The sequence below is a fragment of the Chelonia mydas genome, chromosome 1 (genome assembly GCF_015237465.2).
Source record: "Chelonia mydas isolate rCheMyd1 chromosome 1, rCheMyd1.pri.v2, whole genome shotgun sequence".
In the NCBI taxonomy this organism is placed as follows: Eukaryota; Metazoa; Chordata; order Testudines; family Cheloniidae; genus Chelonia; species Chelonia mydas.
In genome coordinates this window covers 203,489,971-203,505,893 of record NC_057849.1, presented here as the reverse complement: position 1 = coordinate 203,505,893, position 15,923 = coordinate 203,489,971, and the positions used below count along the sequence as shown (strand labels likewise).

The following is a 15,923-nucleotide window of genomic DNA, read 5'->3' as shown; positions in this document are numbered from 1 at the left end:
TAGAGGAAATTCTAATAACCCTCCATAGTTATACTGTAACTTTACCTCACTGAGCGGTTCATTTACAGTATTCATAGCATTGTTAAACATCAGTATTCATATATCAATACATAGCAATTCCATGTCCATCACAGGTTGCATCTCCCAGGTGAAAATAGGCAAGCTTCAGTCTGTTTCATTTTATACAGATTAAGTGTGTTTCTTGGGATTATTTTATAATACTAAGCATGGTGTCATCACTTAACCAGTCAGCAAAAAAGCACTAAACATTGAGAAAAAATGTAAGAGAAAAATAAGCATTATACTTTTGTTTCTGACACAGAGAAAAAGAAACTCAGTCTAAAATGTCTATTTCTCCATTTCCTACTTGGTACATTTCACAGTACTCTATTTTAGAACACTATACAGAACTCCCACACTATACAGAACTCTCAAGTACCCTGGATTTGGAAGGGCATTCTGCATTTCAGCTGCATCAGGTAATGCTCCACAGACATGAGAGAGCTGCCCATTGAAATTCCCTTTAACATAGGGAAAGTCCACTGAAATGAAAGCTAGGAGATCAGGATATCCAGTCTCTCCTCCGCTGACTGCTCTATATACTTCCATGCACTTCATTCCACTCATTTGGTAAATAAGATAACTGGGAGGTTGCAGAGGATTACTGTAGTCAGAGGTGGGAATAGAATGCAGGTCTGTAATATGGTCCTGCCTGTCACAATTAATGTGCCAAATCTATGTGATTGGCCTTCCTGACTGTAACCACCACTCAAACCGCTAGATCACATTCCCCTCCTCCCTCCCCCCGCCACACACACACACACACACACACTTTCCCCAGAGCTAGAAATAAAACCCAGAATTCCTAATCTTCATCATTCTACTGTTCTCTATCAAATAGTTCTGGAACCCTCTGGCAAAATGTGTCACATCCCTCTTAAGTGAGTGGTCTATAAAAAGATGTAAGTTATCTGTCAAGTCCTAGTGTTCTTAGCTGGAGATCTGAAAATCCAAGGTTCAAACCCTGCTGTTGACCCATATCAGGGGATTAAAACTTTGGTTTCTTGGTTTTCTTTTTTAAATAACTGGCTTATTTAATTAAAACAGTGAAAACATCCTTAAAATAGATTTTATAATTAAAAAACATGATCATCTGTCAATTATGGCACAATGCACAACAAAACACAGGTGATTCACATTTCAATCATTCGTCACACATTTTATGTGACTGGTTTACACACTGGTAGGTTTGAAAGTTTGGAGATACGGCAATATGTGCTATGTGTAGAAGAGGAAGTACCCTAATGTAGTCACTTGATTTTTATAGTACATTTGAAAAAAGGTCTTGTTGCAATGAAGACCCACTGACTGCTTACATCGCTTACATATTTGGGATGCCATTCTAGCAGGACTCAGCTTTACTCATTTGCATTACATACATATACTGATTACATACTGGTCTTTTGGAAGCGGGCAAATTTTTAAACTTCTTATACCAAATTCCCAGGTTAGGCCTCTGCATTTAAAAGATTATAAAATAGGTCTGCAGATGGCCCTCAGAATAAGAAGGAACCCCTAGAAAGAAGCAGTGCAATTATGGGCATTCCAGAGACCTTTGTAATGATTATATTAACCAGAAATGTAACTCTGTCCATAGAAGTTGTTTATACATCAATACCAGTTCTATGGGTATTCCAGGAGTAAGTGACTTACAATGATCAGTAGAGAAAGATGAAGAGAGACATAACTGATACCACTAACAGCCACTAATACTTTGCGTGACTTCACAGACATGACAGAACTGCATTTGTGGGGTAGAACAGAAGACATGATCTTAAGTACACTTACAAAGACAGTATTTCTCCTTAGAAAGTTGCCTCTGTAGTTCCCTACTGTCAGTCATGAGAAGGTAGCTTGAAACTACTTACGTTAGAAGAAAACTTCTTTTGTTATAGAAGAATTTTTAAGCTAGAGACTCACTTGGTCAGAACCTAGCCAAGAGCTAGAGGAGGGGGCTCAAGCTTTCCCTTCTCCTTCCCCATTTCTTTGGAATTCAAAGAGGTATGGAAGAATGCCTGTTCATGAATCCTTGCATGTAGCTTGCCATCTGGATAGGGATGTGAGCCTAGCCCTACCCATGGTCCCTACTTTTCCATCTAACTGAGCTTCTAAGTATAAAGACTCGTCTGACAAATAGAACTCTACCATAGTTTCTTGACCCTGACGGTGTGAATCCTCAGAGGCAATATATACCTCACTTACTGATAGGTAAACTCTCCTCCATATGAATGTCCATTATGTTTACTTCCGTAACAAACAGTTGCATCTCCCATATCCTTTATTCACTGCTCCACTAGGAATACATAGACTACATCCTGAAGCAGGAAGATGAGATGCAAGAGATGATCATTAAAGAGCCAAGAACAGAGGAAGAGAAGGGTAATGCTGCTGACCTCCTCAAACTGGTTATGGTGAGAGAACTTCATTTTGAATTGTTTCTTTTCAATATCAGTTATTGAAACTCAGGGTCTGTTTACGCCAGGAGCAATATGACACTGTCACTTCTGTCAGCAACCATGCCAGGTGCTTGCCACGCCTCTAAAATACATCATATCCATTCACAAAATAACAAACAAAATCTTAGGATGTAATATAGCAGAACACCAGCTCTACTATAATTCAGGTTGAGCAGTGCTTTCTGTTTAAAAGTTGACTCTTCTAAGTGCTCTTAAAATCCATGTGCTTACTCAGATTGTCTTGAAATTTTCTGTACCTCATGGGGTTGCCTGGGTAGTGTTAGTTGTCCACATCTGGTGTCATTTGAGCAAAGGATTCCTGAGCAGAGCTGAGCAAAACTTTTCAGATGAAAAATGTAGAGTCGGTTGAGCTGAAACTATTTGTGAATTTGACATGAATTCACCAAATACTTTTGGCCAGACCACAAAAATTCAAGGCTAGATTCAAAAAACAGCTGCAATGGCTGCTGCTTGTGGTGATGGTGCCTGTTATATTTCTGGACCCAACAGAGAAGGAGATAGACACAGGGAGCTGACAGAAACACAGATGTCTGCTGTGCTCACTTTATTGTTCTAGCTGCAAAACTAAAACTAACATGAAAGTGAGGCTTTGCACTGGGGAAGGGAGAGTATTCAAACATTTAAAGAAACAGAATGTCACATTCCTCCATCCTACTTTAAAAAACTTTCCAAGCACATTCAATATCATGTGCATCATGAGAAGTGGGCCTGGGGCAGAGCGGGGGCAGACTGTGGGCAGCAGGCTGCAGACTAGCTCCCTGTCCCCCCTCTTCCGCCTGCAGCCCTTCCCACTGTCCGCCCCCGCTCTGCCCCAGGCCCTCCCCATCCCCCACTCGCCCACCACCACCACCACTCGCCACGTCCCCTCCTCTCCTCTACCCTCCTGCCCCCATGAGACTTCCCCTGCCGCCGCCTGTCCTTCCTCAGTCCGCCTCCCCCGTGAGACCCTCCCATGCCTGCCACATCCCTCCTCACTCCTCAGCCCTCATGAGACCCTCCCGCACCCACTGCAGCTTTCCACTCCTCCACCCCCTGCTCCCCCGAAGCCTCTGCCACTCACGCTTTCCACGTCCCTCCTCTCCTCCACCCCTTTCTCCTGTGGGGGTGGGCGGGTGATGAGGGACTTGGAGAGTGGAAAGTGGAGGGGAGTCTCTCATGGGCTGGAGGAGAGGAGGGATGTGGCAGACGGGGGAGATTTCATGGGGGAGGTGTGTGAGGAGGGAAGCAGTGAGTGGAGTGGAGGGAGGGCAAGGAGGGACTCACCAGGCAGTGGCAGGCAGTGGGGCCTCAGGGAAGGGGCAGAGCAGGGACAGGAAGAGACAGAGCGCAGGCAGGGCCACCACAGCCCAGGCCTCCGGTGGCAGGGTGGTGGCAGCTGTGTCGCTGGAGGCTTAGTGCCCCTGGCTTATTATACTCGCTGCCCATGATGTACATGGCTAACATGAAACATTATATAATCTAACTAAAAGTTGTGGGTAGATTACTGCAGACTCTTAAATTGCAAGGGATTATTCTGTCCTGGAATAGCAACTCACTAACTAAACAATTTATCAATTCATGCGCACATCTGGTTTTCACGCTATCTTGAAATAATGTGGGGAATGACAGTGCAGCTGTGTCCCGAACAACAGGAACAGTTGGTGGCAAGGAATCAACTGGCTCCCTGGATCTGGTACCAAATTTTCTGCCAACAAGTCACCAAATTTAGGAGTTGTAATGGAAGGAGGTTCAATTACAGAAGCAAAAAGTCCTGCTGGAACATCCCTAGACTCTGGTAGTTGTCAAGGCTGCAACTGGTCCACATGTCGTTTCTTTGCTTCCTTAAATGCACAATCACACTCTTTAGTCCATTTCCATTTTTTCTTTGCTTGTAACAATTCATGTAAAAGTGCCAATACCGTGGCTGGATTAGGCAGAAATTTACTGTAGTAGTTAAGCAGTCCTAAAAATGAACATAGCTGTGACATGTTCTCTGGTGATTCGAGAACCACCTTCTCTTTCTCTAGTGAGTTCCTGAAGCCTGTGGCATCAATTACACATCCAAGATATTCAGCTAAAGGTTTGAAAAACTCAGATTTGTCTTAATGAACTCTCAGCCCATGGTCTTCCAAATGTTGCAAGACAGCATCCAAATTTTGAAGATGATCCTCTTGATCCTTTCCTGTAATAAGGATGTCATCCAAATAACAATGAATTCCATTCAGTCCCTTCACAATTTCATTAATGGCTTTCTGGAACAGGGCAGGTGCCAATGTGATGCTGAAAGGCAATCAGCTGTAACAAAATAAGTGTTTTTGTATGTTGATTGTGAGATATTTGCGAGATGCCGGATCAGTCTCCATTTGTAGGTATGAATTGAGCCAATCCAATTTACTGAAACACTGTCCACCACTAAATGTAGCAAACAACTTCAGTATGAGGTAGTGGATACTAGTCTGCATATAAAACTGGATTCAGAGTCACTTCGAAATCTCCACAAATTCAGACGACGCCTTCCTTCTTGATCACTAGTACGATGAGTGTAGCCCACTCACTATGTGAAACTAAGGACAAGACTCTGATGTTCGCTAAATGGTCCAAATCAGCTTTCACAAGGCACAACTCTGGATATTTTGCAGTATTTTGGCTGGCTCTCAGACTTCACTGACACGTTGCTCATCTGTCCAAACTCTTTTTCAAAAACTTTGCCGTATCAAGTATTTCTTGAAGATTTCAGGGTGCTTTTGGTCCAAGTCACCTTAAGCTTCTCAAGCCAAGATCTGCCAAATATTGGTGGATGCTTTCCTTCAGTCACATACAAGGGTAAAGCAAGTGATTGTTCATCTAGTTGAACTTTGACTAAGAATATCCCTTTTGGGACTAACTTTTCTCCATTATAAGTCTTCAAAACCTTGGAGGTTTCTTCCAGAGGAACTTGTGACAAAATCTGGTGACAGGAAGATGCAGAAATCAGTGAGATGGCAGCTCTAGTATTAAGCTCCATTCTTGTAGGAACTCCTTCAATCAAGGGTATGATCCAGATGCCATCTCTGACTCCAGCTTCTGCTAACACATGCAGTGCTAGATCTTCATAAGTATCACTAGAATTCTTTTCTTTTTCTACATTATGAATTCCTGACTTCCATCTGTTCTTAAATTCAATCTCTATAGGTGTCTTCTGAGTATATTGGACCAGGCCTGACTTGTGCTCTGGCCACTAGATCAGACTGCCCATGTCCCAGTCGTGACAACTTCATATGAAATACTTAAATAGTCAGTAGGCCTGAGAAAGAGTGTGAGAATGATTCTCTAGCTCAGTGGTTGGGGCCTGCTCCTGGGAGGAAGAAGACTCAAGTCCCTGCTCCAATTAATATTTCATTATTTATATTTATAAAGTGGAACAATTTCAACAGGAGAGATTGAGAGTGCCGCACCCCAGAATAGCCTGTAACCTAGAGAAGATCCAATCCTGCCCTCTGAGCTGACACTGTCTGTTGTGATGGGATCCAACGAATGACTCCCATATGCTGCTTAGCTCCCTGAGCCTGGATAGTGACTGGTCACTATCCTAAGTTCTGGGTAACTCAGGTGCACTATCAGGTGCAGACTTCTATGCCTGACACCGGTCTTAAACAATGGGACCTGCAGCTTGGACCGTGGAACCAGTGCCTCAGCCTTCCCAAGCCCTCCGACCTCACCCCCATTGGTTAGATACATTTCCTCCAGAGACTACCTAGCTGTGGGAGCTCTGGTTTGTAGTTAACCTTTTCAGGGACAGTGTGGCAGTAAAGCAAGGAAATGCAGGCTTAGCGAAGGAATTTCTTATACACACACTTTGTTTTTAAAAAGCACAAGAGAGTCAGAGCTCTGTGGAAAACAACAAACTCCTGAACACAATCCCTCTGTGTCCTCACCACCTTGTGAATACTGGGTTTCGTCTGAGTCCTTGAGAGGAGGCAAAGTCCCCTCCACTCTCTCCTTCAGGGTCTTCTGTTTCTGGCAATGGAATTGTTTCCTTAGCTTAGAAAAAGCAGCTACCTTTCAAAGCAGTCACTGCCTCCGCTGGGTGAGGTGGCCGAGGAGAGAAACTACAGTTCTCCCAGCTGTGTGTTGAGACTGGAGGATTCCAGCCCTCTACTCCCAGACACACAGGTTTCTATGAAGAGTGTTCTTTCGAAGTCAGTGGGTCTGCTACCACTGGGATAAAGCCTTTCAATGTTCATAGCCATTTCATTGCTCTGACACAGCTTCCGAAACATAGTCTCTGCTTTAGGTGCCAGGTTCCTGCTACAGAAATAGCCATACAAAAGATTGCATTCAAAAAAAGAGGTAGAAATTACAACAGGCAATCACAAAACCAAAATGATATTCCTAAGTTGACACAGACATATCCCCAAACTGCCATAGAACATAATTACAACTAGGTAAAACTCCTCACATTGCCAAATACATCTCAACTCTCAAACAGAGCATATTGTGGTGTTCCAGTCACTTGTCTTCCCCCATTGCCCTGGAGGAGCTTACATTATATGCAGGCACTGTGGGTACAACTGGTGCAGTTGTACCAGTGGGGAACATAGGGAATTGGCTGAGGCAGAGGAACTATTCCAGAGCGACCTGCTCCTCCAGATTCTGCTCAGAGCATGTTTATCTCAGAATTCTAGGGGAAAGGCAGGGACATCCTTTACTGTGGGGCAAAGGAGCTAGTTGCCTCCCCCGACCTTGCTTTGTCCCTTTCCCCCAAGACATTGCCAGATATAATATAATCACATATAATGTTCTGTGTGCTGACACAACTGTGCCACTCCTCCCCAATTTTTCTAAAATGATGCCCATGGGGAAAGACACAAGAGATGGAAAGGAACTGTTAGTTCAGATCAAAAATAGGGCTCAAGGCTTCACATTTTTGCAGCAGCCAATGGGACTTCACTAAATAGAACATCAGCAAAAGTGTTGGTTTGTATCACATGAAAGAATACAACTTAGAAATATTCATTGTAACAAAGAAGTGACATACCTCCATCCAGACGTGGTAATGATCATCATACTACATCCCAGGACACCAGGACTACAGATCGTCAAGGAGAGGGAGAGAAGCGCTTTGGCCACTGAAAGGAGCATAAAGGCAGCGCACTGCAATACACATGTGCACAGATACTCAAGCAGAATTGACCCTCTTATTAGAAACAGTATTGCAGTAAACAATTGGGACTTTCAGTAGAAACCAACATAAGTGGAAAGTCCCAGGCAAAAAAATCCTTATCTGACCCAAGCCTTAACATACCAGTTTGGAGTAATGGGTTGGTTGGGGGTGGGACTTGTCTTGTAATTTAATGCATAAATGACAGAATGTGATTAGAGTCCTACTATAATTTTCTAATATTTTACATAATCTGCTCTAGAGAACTGTGCTGGAAAATGTGAGGGAGATTCCTCGGGAGGTCCCACAGTACACTGAAATGAAGGGAGTGCCACAGACTGGTTTTCAGTATGGATATGCTGTGCCATTGCAAGGTCAAAGTGCAACCAACACATATATGCACGTCTGCCTCTGCAAAACCACCCTTACCTAGCGGAAACAAACCATAAGGCAAATGCAGTCCTATCACTTTTAATTCTCTGTACACTGCAGGCTCATTAACATATTCTGAAGCAAAGTATTCTGAGGAATTAACTCATCACATATGAGAATCAGATTAAATTCACTCTCCATTAGTGACTCTCAGGTTTGTATACATTTCATCTGCTACTCTCTTGCTTACATTGCCAAGGGCCTGAGTCCCGTACTCATTTTCATGTGGCTGTGTCTACTGCATATCCCCCATTCCTTGGCTCCCATTGTTCTGTACTTTAGAGATATTTTGTTTCCTGGCTCACATTTCCAGGCACGCTGAGGGGACCCCATTTGTAGCCTCAGATTGACCTAACACTTGTTTGGGTATAAAAACTCTCTCAAAGGGTAGATACCGTTGTGCAAGGTCTTGTTTGTTACATATCCATAATTATTCTGTCTTCATTGCAGTCTTTCCCTAACTTGGAGAAATCATCTGAAGATCTCAACACTAGAGGTAGGAACAATTAAAACTCTGTATTTTAAACACTCCAATGGTTTTTAAACATAGCTGAAGTGATCTTTTTAAGGGCTTTACACATTAGTCTGTCTCTTCTGGTTTTTGATCCCTTTTTTACTTCTGTAATTTATAGCCATGTTGTGAAACCTGGGGAGATCTATAATTGGCAACCATTGTGGCAACAAAAGCGGCAATCCTATCTACTGTCACTAATTAGTCTGAGTGATAATCGTCACAGGTCTACGAAAAAATGGAACTTAAATCAAAATGGTCAAGCCAGGATGTCTAAACTTAGGCATTTAAGTCCATACACAGGCATCTAATTAAGTGGCCTGATTTTCACAGGTGATGAGCCCTAACAACTCCCATTAACTTCAGTAATTCAATACCTCTAAAAATCTGGTGACCTATTTAGTTGGCTAAATTTAGGCACCCACATTTATAACCTTTTTTGTCCTACATTTATGGAGTCTTGACACATTTGCCAACCATTGACACAACCCTAGGTAGTTAATTAGTATTACAAGAGTAGGAACATTCCAGCCACAATTTTTAAAGATAGGTGCCGAAGTTAGGCTTGTACTTCCATATTTATGCACCTAAAAAAAAGGCTGATTTTCAAAGAAGCAACTTCATTAACTTTAGTGCGAATTACTAGGAGTGGGGTCCACAAAAATATTTAGGTTCCTAATCTCGTTTTTATGCACCACTGTGATCCACAAAACTCCCACTCGGCTGTAGGTGCCTACGTTTCTGCCTTTGGGCATGCACACTGCTGCCTCACTCTAGGTGTCTGGGTGCCTAACTCCCACCTGAGCCCAAGAGCAATTCACAAACCATGAGAAGATAGGCATTCAGCCACCTAAATTGCATGCAGGGGCCCAATCTGGTAGACATGCTCAGAGGCTGCCTAATTCCACAAAATGCCTGGAGGAGGAGGAGGAGCTCCCTTATAACTTTTAACCTAATAGTTAGGGGATTCACCTGGGATTTGAGAAGACCTTAAGTTCAAGTCCCCCCTCCACCTGTTGAGGAGAGGAGATTTAAACAGGTCCTGGAATCATAGAATATCAGCGTTGGAAGGGACCTCAGGAGGTCATCTAGTCCAACCCCCTGCTCAAAGCAGGACCAATCCCCAATTTTTGCCCCAGATCCCTAAATGGCCCCCTCAAGGATTGAATTTACAACCCTGGGCTTAGCAGGCCAATGCTCAAACCACTGAGCTATCCCTCCCCCTCTCAGATAAGTGCCCTAACTGCCGATATGGTCCAATTTATATTTAATTATGCAATTATTTAATGAAAGTGGAACAACTTCAATAGGAGAGATTGAGGAAGACCCATATTGGACTATTCCATAGCCTAGTCGTGAGAGCACTCATCAGAGAGGTGGCAGAGCCCTGTTCAAATCCTTTCTCCTCATCAGGAAAGGGGGGACCTCAACTCAGGGTCTCCCACATCCTGCGTGAGTAGCCTAATGACAACACGTTATAAAGGAGGTGGCACTCCTTCCCCCACAGTTGTTTGGAGTTAAGCAGCCCTTGAGCATACCTATGAGATCACACTCTGCAACTGTAACTTAGGCAGTCAAATACCAATCTGCTCTTATCTTCATAAGCAGAGATACCTCCCCACAGGCTGGTTTTAGGCTCTGAACTCCGAGAGAAGGGTATGTGCTAAGCCCCACCCTTTTGTGGATCTGGGCGTAGGTATCTAGTACCTTTGAAAATCAGGCCACTTTTGAATGATTTAGAATCCTAACTTCAGGGACTTACCAGTGAAAACCTTAGCAAATGATGTTTAATAAGACCCAATGCAGAGAGAAGCTAATGTTGCAAATTCAGTGTTTATGGAGGCAGAGGTCCAATTTGATTTTTTGGGGATCCCTCACATTGGAGAGACAATGTCATTGTTTATAGATTTCAGAGTAACAGCCGTGTTAGTCTGTATTCGCAAAAAGAAAAGGAGTACTTGTGGCACCTTAGAGACTAACCAATTTATTTGAGCATAAGCTTTCGTACACACAAAGCATGAAAAAGCTTTCATAAGCTTTCATACACACAAAGCATGAAAAAATACCTCCCCCCACCCCACTCTCCTGCTGGCAATAGCTTATCTAAAGTGATCACTCTCCTTACAATGTGTATGATAATCAAGTTGGGCCATTTCCAGCACAAATCCAGGTTTTCTGGGGGGTGGGGGGAGGTATTTTTTCATGCTTTGTGTGTATAAAAGATCTTCTACACTTTCCACAGTATGCATCCGATGAAGTGAGCTGTAGCTCACAAAAGCTTATGCTCAAATAAATTGGTTAGTCTCTAAGGTGCCACAAGTACTCCTTTTCTTATTGTTTATAGAGACTGTGGAAGCCAGGGTACACAGACCTGGTAGGGTTGCTAACTTTGTAATATTTAAAAACCGGACACTCTAGCTGGAGTGCCAGAACCTCCCTCACCCCACCACTTCCCCCCTGAGGCCCCGCCTCTTCCCTACTGCTCCCCCAAAGGCTCCACCCCCATTGCTACACACACACACACACACACACACACACCCATCACTTGCTCCTTTTCCCCTCTCCCATTCCCCTCCCCCGCACCCCCCGGGGAACTTGCCTGCAGGCTGGGGTTGGGAGCTGGCAATGGCTGAGTAGGGGCTGGAGTGGGTGAGGACCTGGTGCCTCCCCACCTCCCCCACCCACAGTAACCAGACTTTGGTAGATCTGACTGGTCACTGTCAGGTCCCCTTTTCAACTGCACTTTCCGGTCAAAAACCAGACACCTCGGAAGCCTAAGACCTCGTATGTTGGGAGATGATGGCACAATTTAGTATTCATAACATATGAGTTTCTGTATATGAATTAATATGTTCCTCTGAGCATTTGTTAACATTTAAAAATACATAAAAATTAAATCAAAAAAGCATGTATTTATTTATTTTTAAAGTAATATCTCTGACTATTTGCTATCCCTGTGATGATGCCAGCTTTTAGAATGCTAATTATTCAGCCAGTCCAAGACTGCAGAGGTTAGTCTTCATAATTGGAGAATACTTTTCATGATCTTTCATATTTTTGAAGCTTAACCTGGGATTGCTGCAAGTAATGGTTTCCACACTGCATGATTTCCAGGCAAAAATGGAACTAAGTTTGTAAAGATGTATCACCAACACAGGGAAAAAATAATGTAAAAAAGAACTGGAGTTCAAAAAAAAAATTGACAAGACAGAAAAGTGAAAGTAAACTTCAAAACATAGGGAAAAAACTACAAAAAGTAAATTTTGTGAATCTAGCCCTAAGTGTTTTAGGAATGATTTCATTGTAAATTTCAAAGGAATGTGGGTGTATAACAGCCTCTTTAGGTACCTAAATCCAATATTTAAGTGCCACTGATATTCATAAAGTCACCACTCAGCTCCTGCCTAAATCCCCATAGATGCCTAAATTTCCACCAATGGGTATGCATAAACCCATCTAAGTCCTGGCACCACCCCACAGATGACTAGCTGCTCAAAGCCTTCACTCACACCTAAACACTGGAGGGATTCTCAAATGAGGCTGGGGAATACCCATCTTGCCTGCAGTAAGTGTGTTCAGAGCACACCTAACCTTCACAAAAAGGCAACTGGAGGCAAGCAGGTAAGGAATTTTGGGGGGGCAGGGTATTATGCATGTTCCATTATGTCTAATAGATGGGGGAGACCCATATTTGAATTCCCAACATGCCTGATTTGAAGCGTGGACTTGAACTTAAGTCTCCTACATCCCAGGTAGGAGTGGTGCCCTAACCTCTGTCTCTTCCCCCCAGGAGAAAGCTGACCTGTTTTAGGCACCTAATGCCAGGAGATGGTTCACAGCTGACAATCTCAGGCAGAGAAAGGTGCTTCTCTCCAGCCTTTGAGTCAGACACCTAAGGCCTAGATCAGTGCGGGTTAAGCACCTTTGTGAATCTGGGCCCTAAACATTTCCCCTTTCCTCTGCATTTCAGTCCTAGCTGGATTAACTGGCTTCCTGCTCAGTTTGCTGGCTTCTGAGAATCCCTTTTGAAAACAAACCAGTCAATGGCTGTTTAAAAACTCTTCTCTCCCCTTATCTTGCAGCTCAGATAGTAGAGTTATATGAGCAGGCTGTGGATTCTCAGCTCCAAAGTCCACCAAGGAAGACAGTATCAGAGCAACCTGAAGACTACTGGCAGAGTTTCAGGTAGGACAATCCAATAAGACCTGCTGTTAACAAAAATCATACAAAGAATGGTGAGAAGCAGAAATGAGAGACAGTATGCTTTAGTGGTTAGCACATGGGAGTGGAAAGGAAGAGTTCAAGTACTGTCTGACTCTCCCTATGAACACTTTGTCTCTGTCTCAGTTTCCCCTTCTGTAAAATGGGGCTAACAATACCTATCTCACAAGGGTGTTATGAAGATTTTTGAGTGTTTTAGATGTACAATGCTATAAAAGAGCAAAATGTAATTATTAACATGGTTGACCAATGAGTGTTGCAAACTATACTCGTAATCAATCCAGGTCAGAAGTCATCAGACACATGCTTTAATAAGAGAAATACGTTCTTTCATTAGTTATTTTGTGAACCATTCATGCTTATAAAATATTGTGCTATTTATCTCATTTTCATTTTTTTTTCTCCTTTCTCCCTCATGCAGCAAGGACAGATTAACGCAGGTATCTCACTGGCAGACAAAATTAGAGCAGTCCAGGTAATGGTGTTATTAGGAGAGAAAGTTAGGGCCTGATCCAAGACCCACTGAAGTCAATGGAAAGACTCCTACTGCTCTCATTGGGCTTTGGATCAGGCCCTTAATGTGATACAGCAGCAAAACAATGCTGTTGGAGCATTAGCTCTAATAGAAATGCTGAATGAATAGTTTGACTGTACCTCTGATACTTTTGCAAATGACAGATCAAAGCATAGGAATAGAGGCAATGAATATTACAAACAATTTAGAACAGGGGCTAGGAGTCAGAAAACCTAGGTTCTATTCCTGGCTCCAACTAGGCTGACCAGACAGCAAGTATTAAAAATCGGGACAGAGGGTTGGGGGTAGTAGGCACCTATATAAGACAAAGCCCCAAATATCAGGACTGTCCCTATAAAATCAGGACATCTGGTCACCCTAGCTCCAAACACCAGCTAGGAAAGTAATTTAGGTCAGCGTTTTCAAATTCTGGTTCTTAAATCCCCATGATAGACACTTAACAGAGGTGGCCTGATTTTCAGAGGTGATGAGCACCTGCTCAGTGCCCATGAAAATCTGGTCCCTTTGGTGCCAGATTTGAACATTTTGACCATAAATCTCCCTATCCTCCATTTTCCTATTTGTAAAATATTTATCTCCCTCACACAGGGATTGTAAGGAATCTTTAATGTTGATAAGCACATTCAGATCTTCAGATTAAAGGTGCTATGGAAGGGGAAAGCATTATAGGCTAAGCAGCAGTGAGAACTATAATTAAGGCTGAAACTCAGCTTTAATTCTAACCTCCTTATTTCACTTCCACTTAAATTTCTAAAAAAAAATTCCAGAAATTATCCCATAAGTAGGATTTTTATGAATATGACAGAGTGCTGTATTTTATGGCATTGTATAAAACTGTCCAAATCCAAATAATTGAAAAAATCTACATTAAATTAATGTCAAGTATGAAAACTTCAAGTATGAATGGGAAACACAAAAGTGAAGGTTCTCTCGCAGAAACATGCATGCACCCACAATGAACATAAATGACATGTGGATTACTATTTAAACTGTTCAGTGTTTGTCTTGATGTACAGAAGTATATACAGTGTAGATGAAATAATCTTGTGATGAGAAACTCGTGCTTTTCCTAATTTGTTTTTGTGAAAGACTGAAAATAGCAATTGAGCCAGGGTCTCCTGCATGGCATCAGAGCTAAGCTAATGCTCTCGACTTTGTAACTGACTTGTTTGAAATCATAAAATGCTTTAATTGCAGATGGAAGTTGGATTGCCTTAGTGCCACCTGATGGCAACACTTTATCTCACATTACATACTATGTAAAAAGTAACTTAAAATTAGGCTTGGTAGAATTTTATTTTTATTTTTTATAATTTCAATTTTTATTTATTTAAATTTTCTCAGTTATGCAAAATTATGGATATAAACAATTTTTATTTATTTATCAAGCAAAATTTGCACAGTTTCAGGAAATTATGGGGGCAGCAGACAATAGGGGATCAGACAATAAGTATCTAATACAGTAGATGTTAAGTTTCAAAAAGTTAAAACTTTATAAACCCATAAAACACAAATTGTCAGCATCACATGTCAAAATAGACAAAGTCAATAACCTTAAATTAACTCTAATACATTCACAAGCAACATTTTTCTTACTTTGCCTATCTGCAAATTTCAGTTATTATTGATGGAAATACTTATGTCAGTTTGTGTGTGTACAGTGAAATTAATGTTTACCAATAAAAATCTAAATCTACTTAAAATGGATATATTATGTCACCTGTCACTAAAAACCTGGTATGAAATTCCGACTCCATTAAAGTCAATGACAAAACTCATTGACTTCAAATTAGCCAGGGTTTCATGCCTGATTTTCTACTCATTTGCAATCAGGAGGAGTAACTCCCTTGAACTCAATGAAATTACAGCTGGTTTCAAGGAGTGGAAATCAGGCCCAAAATGTGTTGACTTAATGATTAAGACAGCATTCTGCTAAACCTCATCTTCATGAGTTCAGATGGCTGTATCTGGATGTCTGCAGAGCCATCAGTTTCTTCTTGTATAGGACAAAGCCCTTCAGGCAGGCAGATGTCTTCTTCATCTTCTATTCTGGCAAGAGCAAGGTCTCAAAGCATCTAAAATGACCATCTTTAGATGATTGTATAAGTGTTGTTTTACCCGTGTTGTTGGTCCCAGAATATTAGAGAGACAAGGTGGGTGAGGTAATAGCTTTTATTGGACCAATTCCTGTTGGTGAAAGAAACACGCTTTCAGGCTTATAGAAGGCCCTTCTTCAGGTCTGAGAAATGTACTCTGAGGGTATGTCTACACTGCAGTTAAAAACCCGTGGCTGGCCCGTGCCAGCTGACTCGAGCTAAGGGGCTGTTTAATTGTGGTATAAACAATCAGGCTCAGACTGAAACCTGAGCTCTAGGACCCTGTTGGGGGGAGGGTCCCAGAGCTTGGGCTGCCGCCTGAGCCTGAACATCTACAGCACAATTAAACAGCCCCTTAGCCCAAGTCTCTTCGCCCGAATCAACTGGCATGGGCCAAACACAGGTGTCTAATTGCAGTGTAGACATACGCTGAGTGTCACAGCTAAATACAAAGTGGAACAGATTGTTTAGC

General features: G+C 42.3%; 1 protein-coding gene across 5 annotated transcripts in view; it reads left to right on the top strand.

The window, feature by feature from the left end:
* Window positions 1–15,923, top strand: part of SPAG17 (sperm associated antigen 17) — a 290,246-nt gene that overhangs the window by 251,295 nt on the left and 23,028 nt on the right. For 3 of the 5 annotated variants that reach the window (XM_043538771.1, XM_043538774.1, XM_037910178.2), the window contains exons 36-39: window positions 2,358–2,471; window positions 8,539–8,584; window positions 12,682–12,784; window positions 13,242–13,295. In XM_043538771.1, the coding sequence (XP_043394706.1) occupies window positions 2,358–2,471; window positions 8,539–8,584; window positions 12,682–12,784; window positions 13,242–13,295 (317 nt within the window). The remainder of the gene's footprint in view (window positions 1–2,357; window positions 2,472–8,538; window positions 8,585–12,681; window positions 12,785–13,241; window positions 13,296–15,923) is intronic. The other 2 variants (XM_043538773.1, XM_043538772.1) reach the window with 1 other exon arrangement.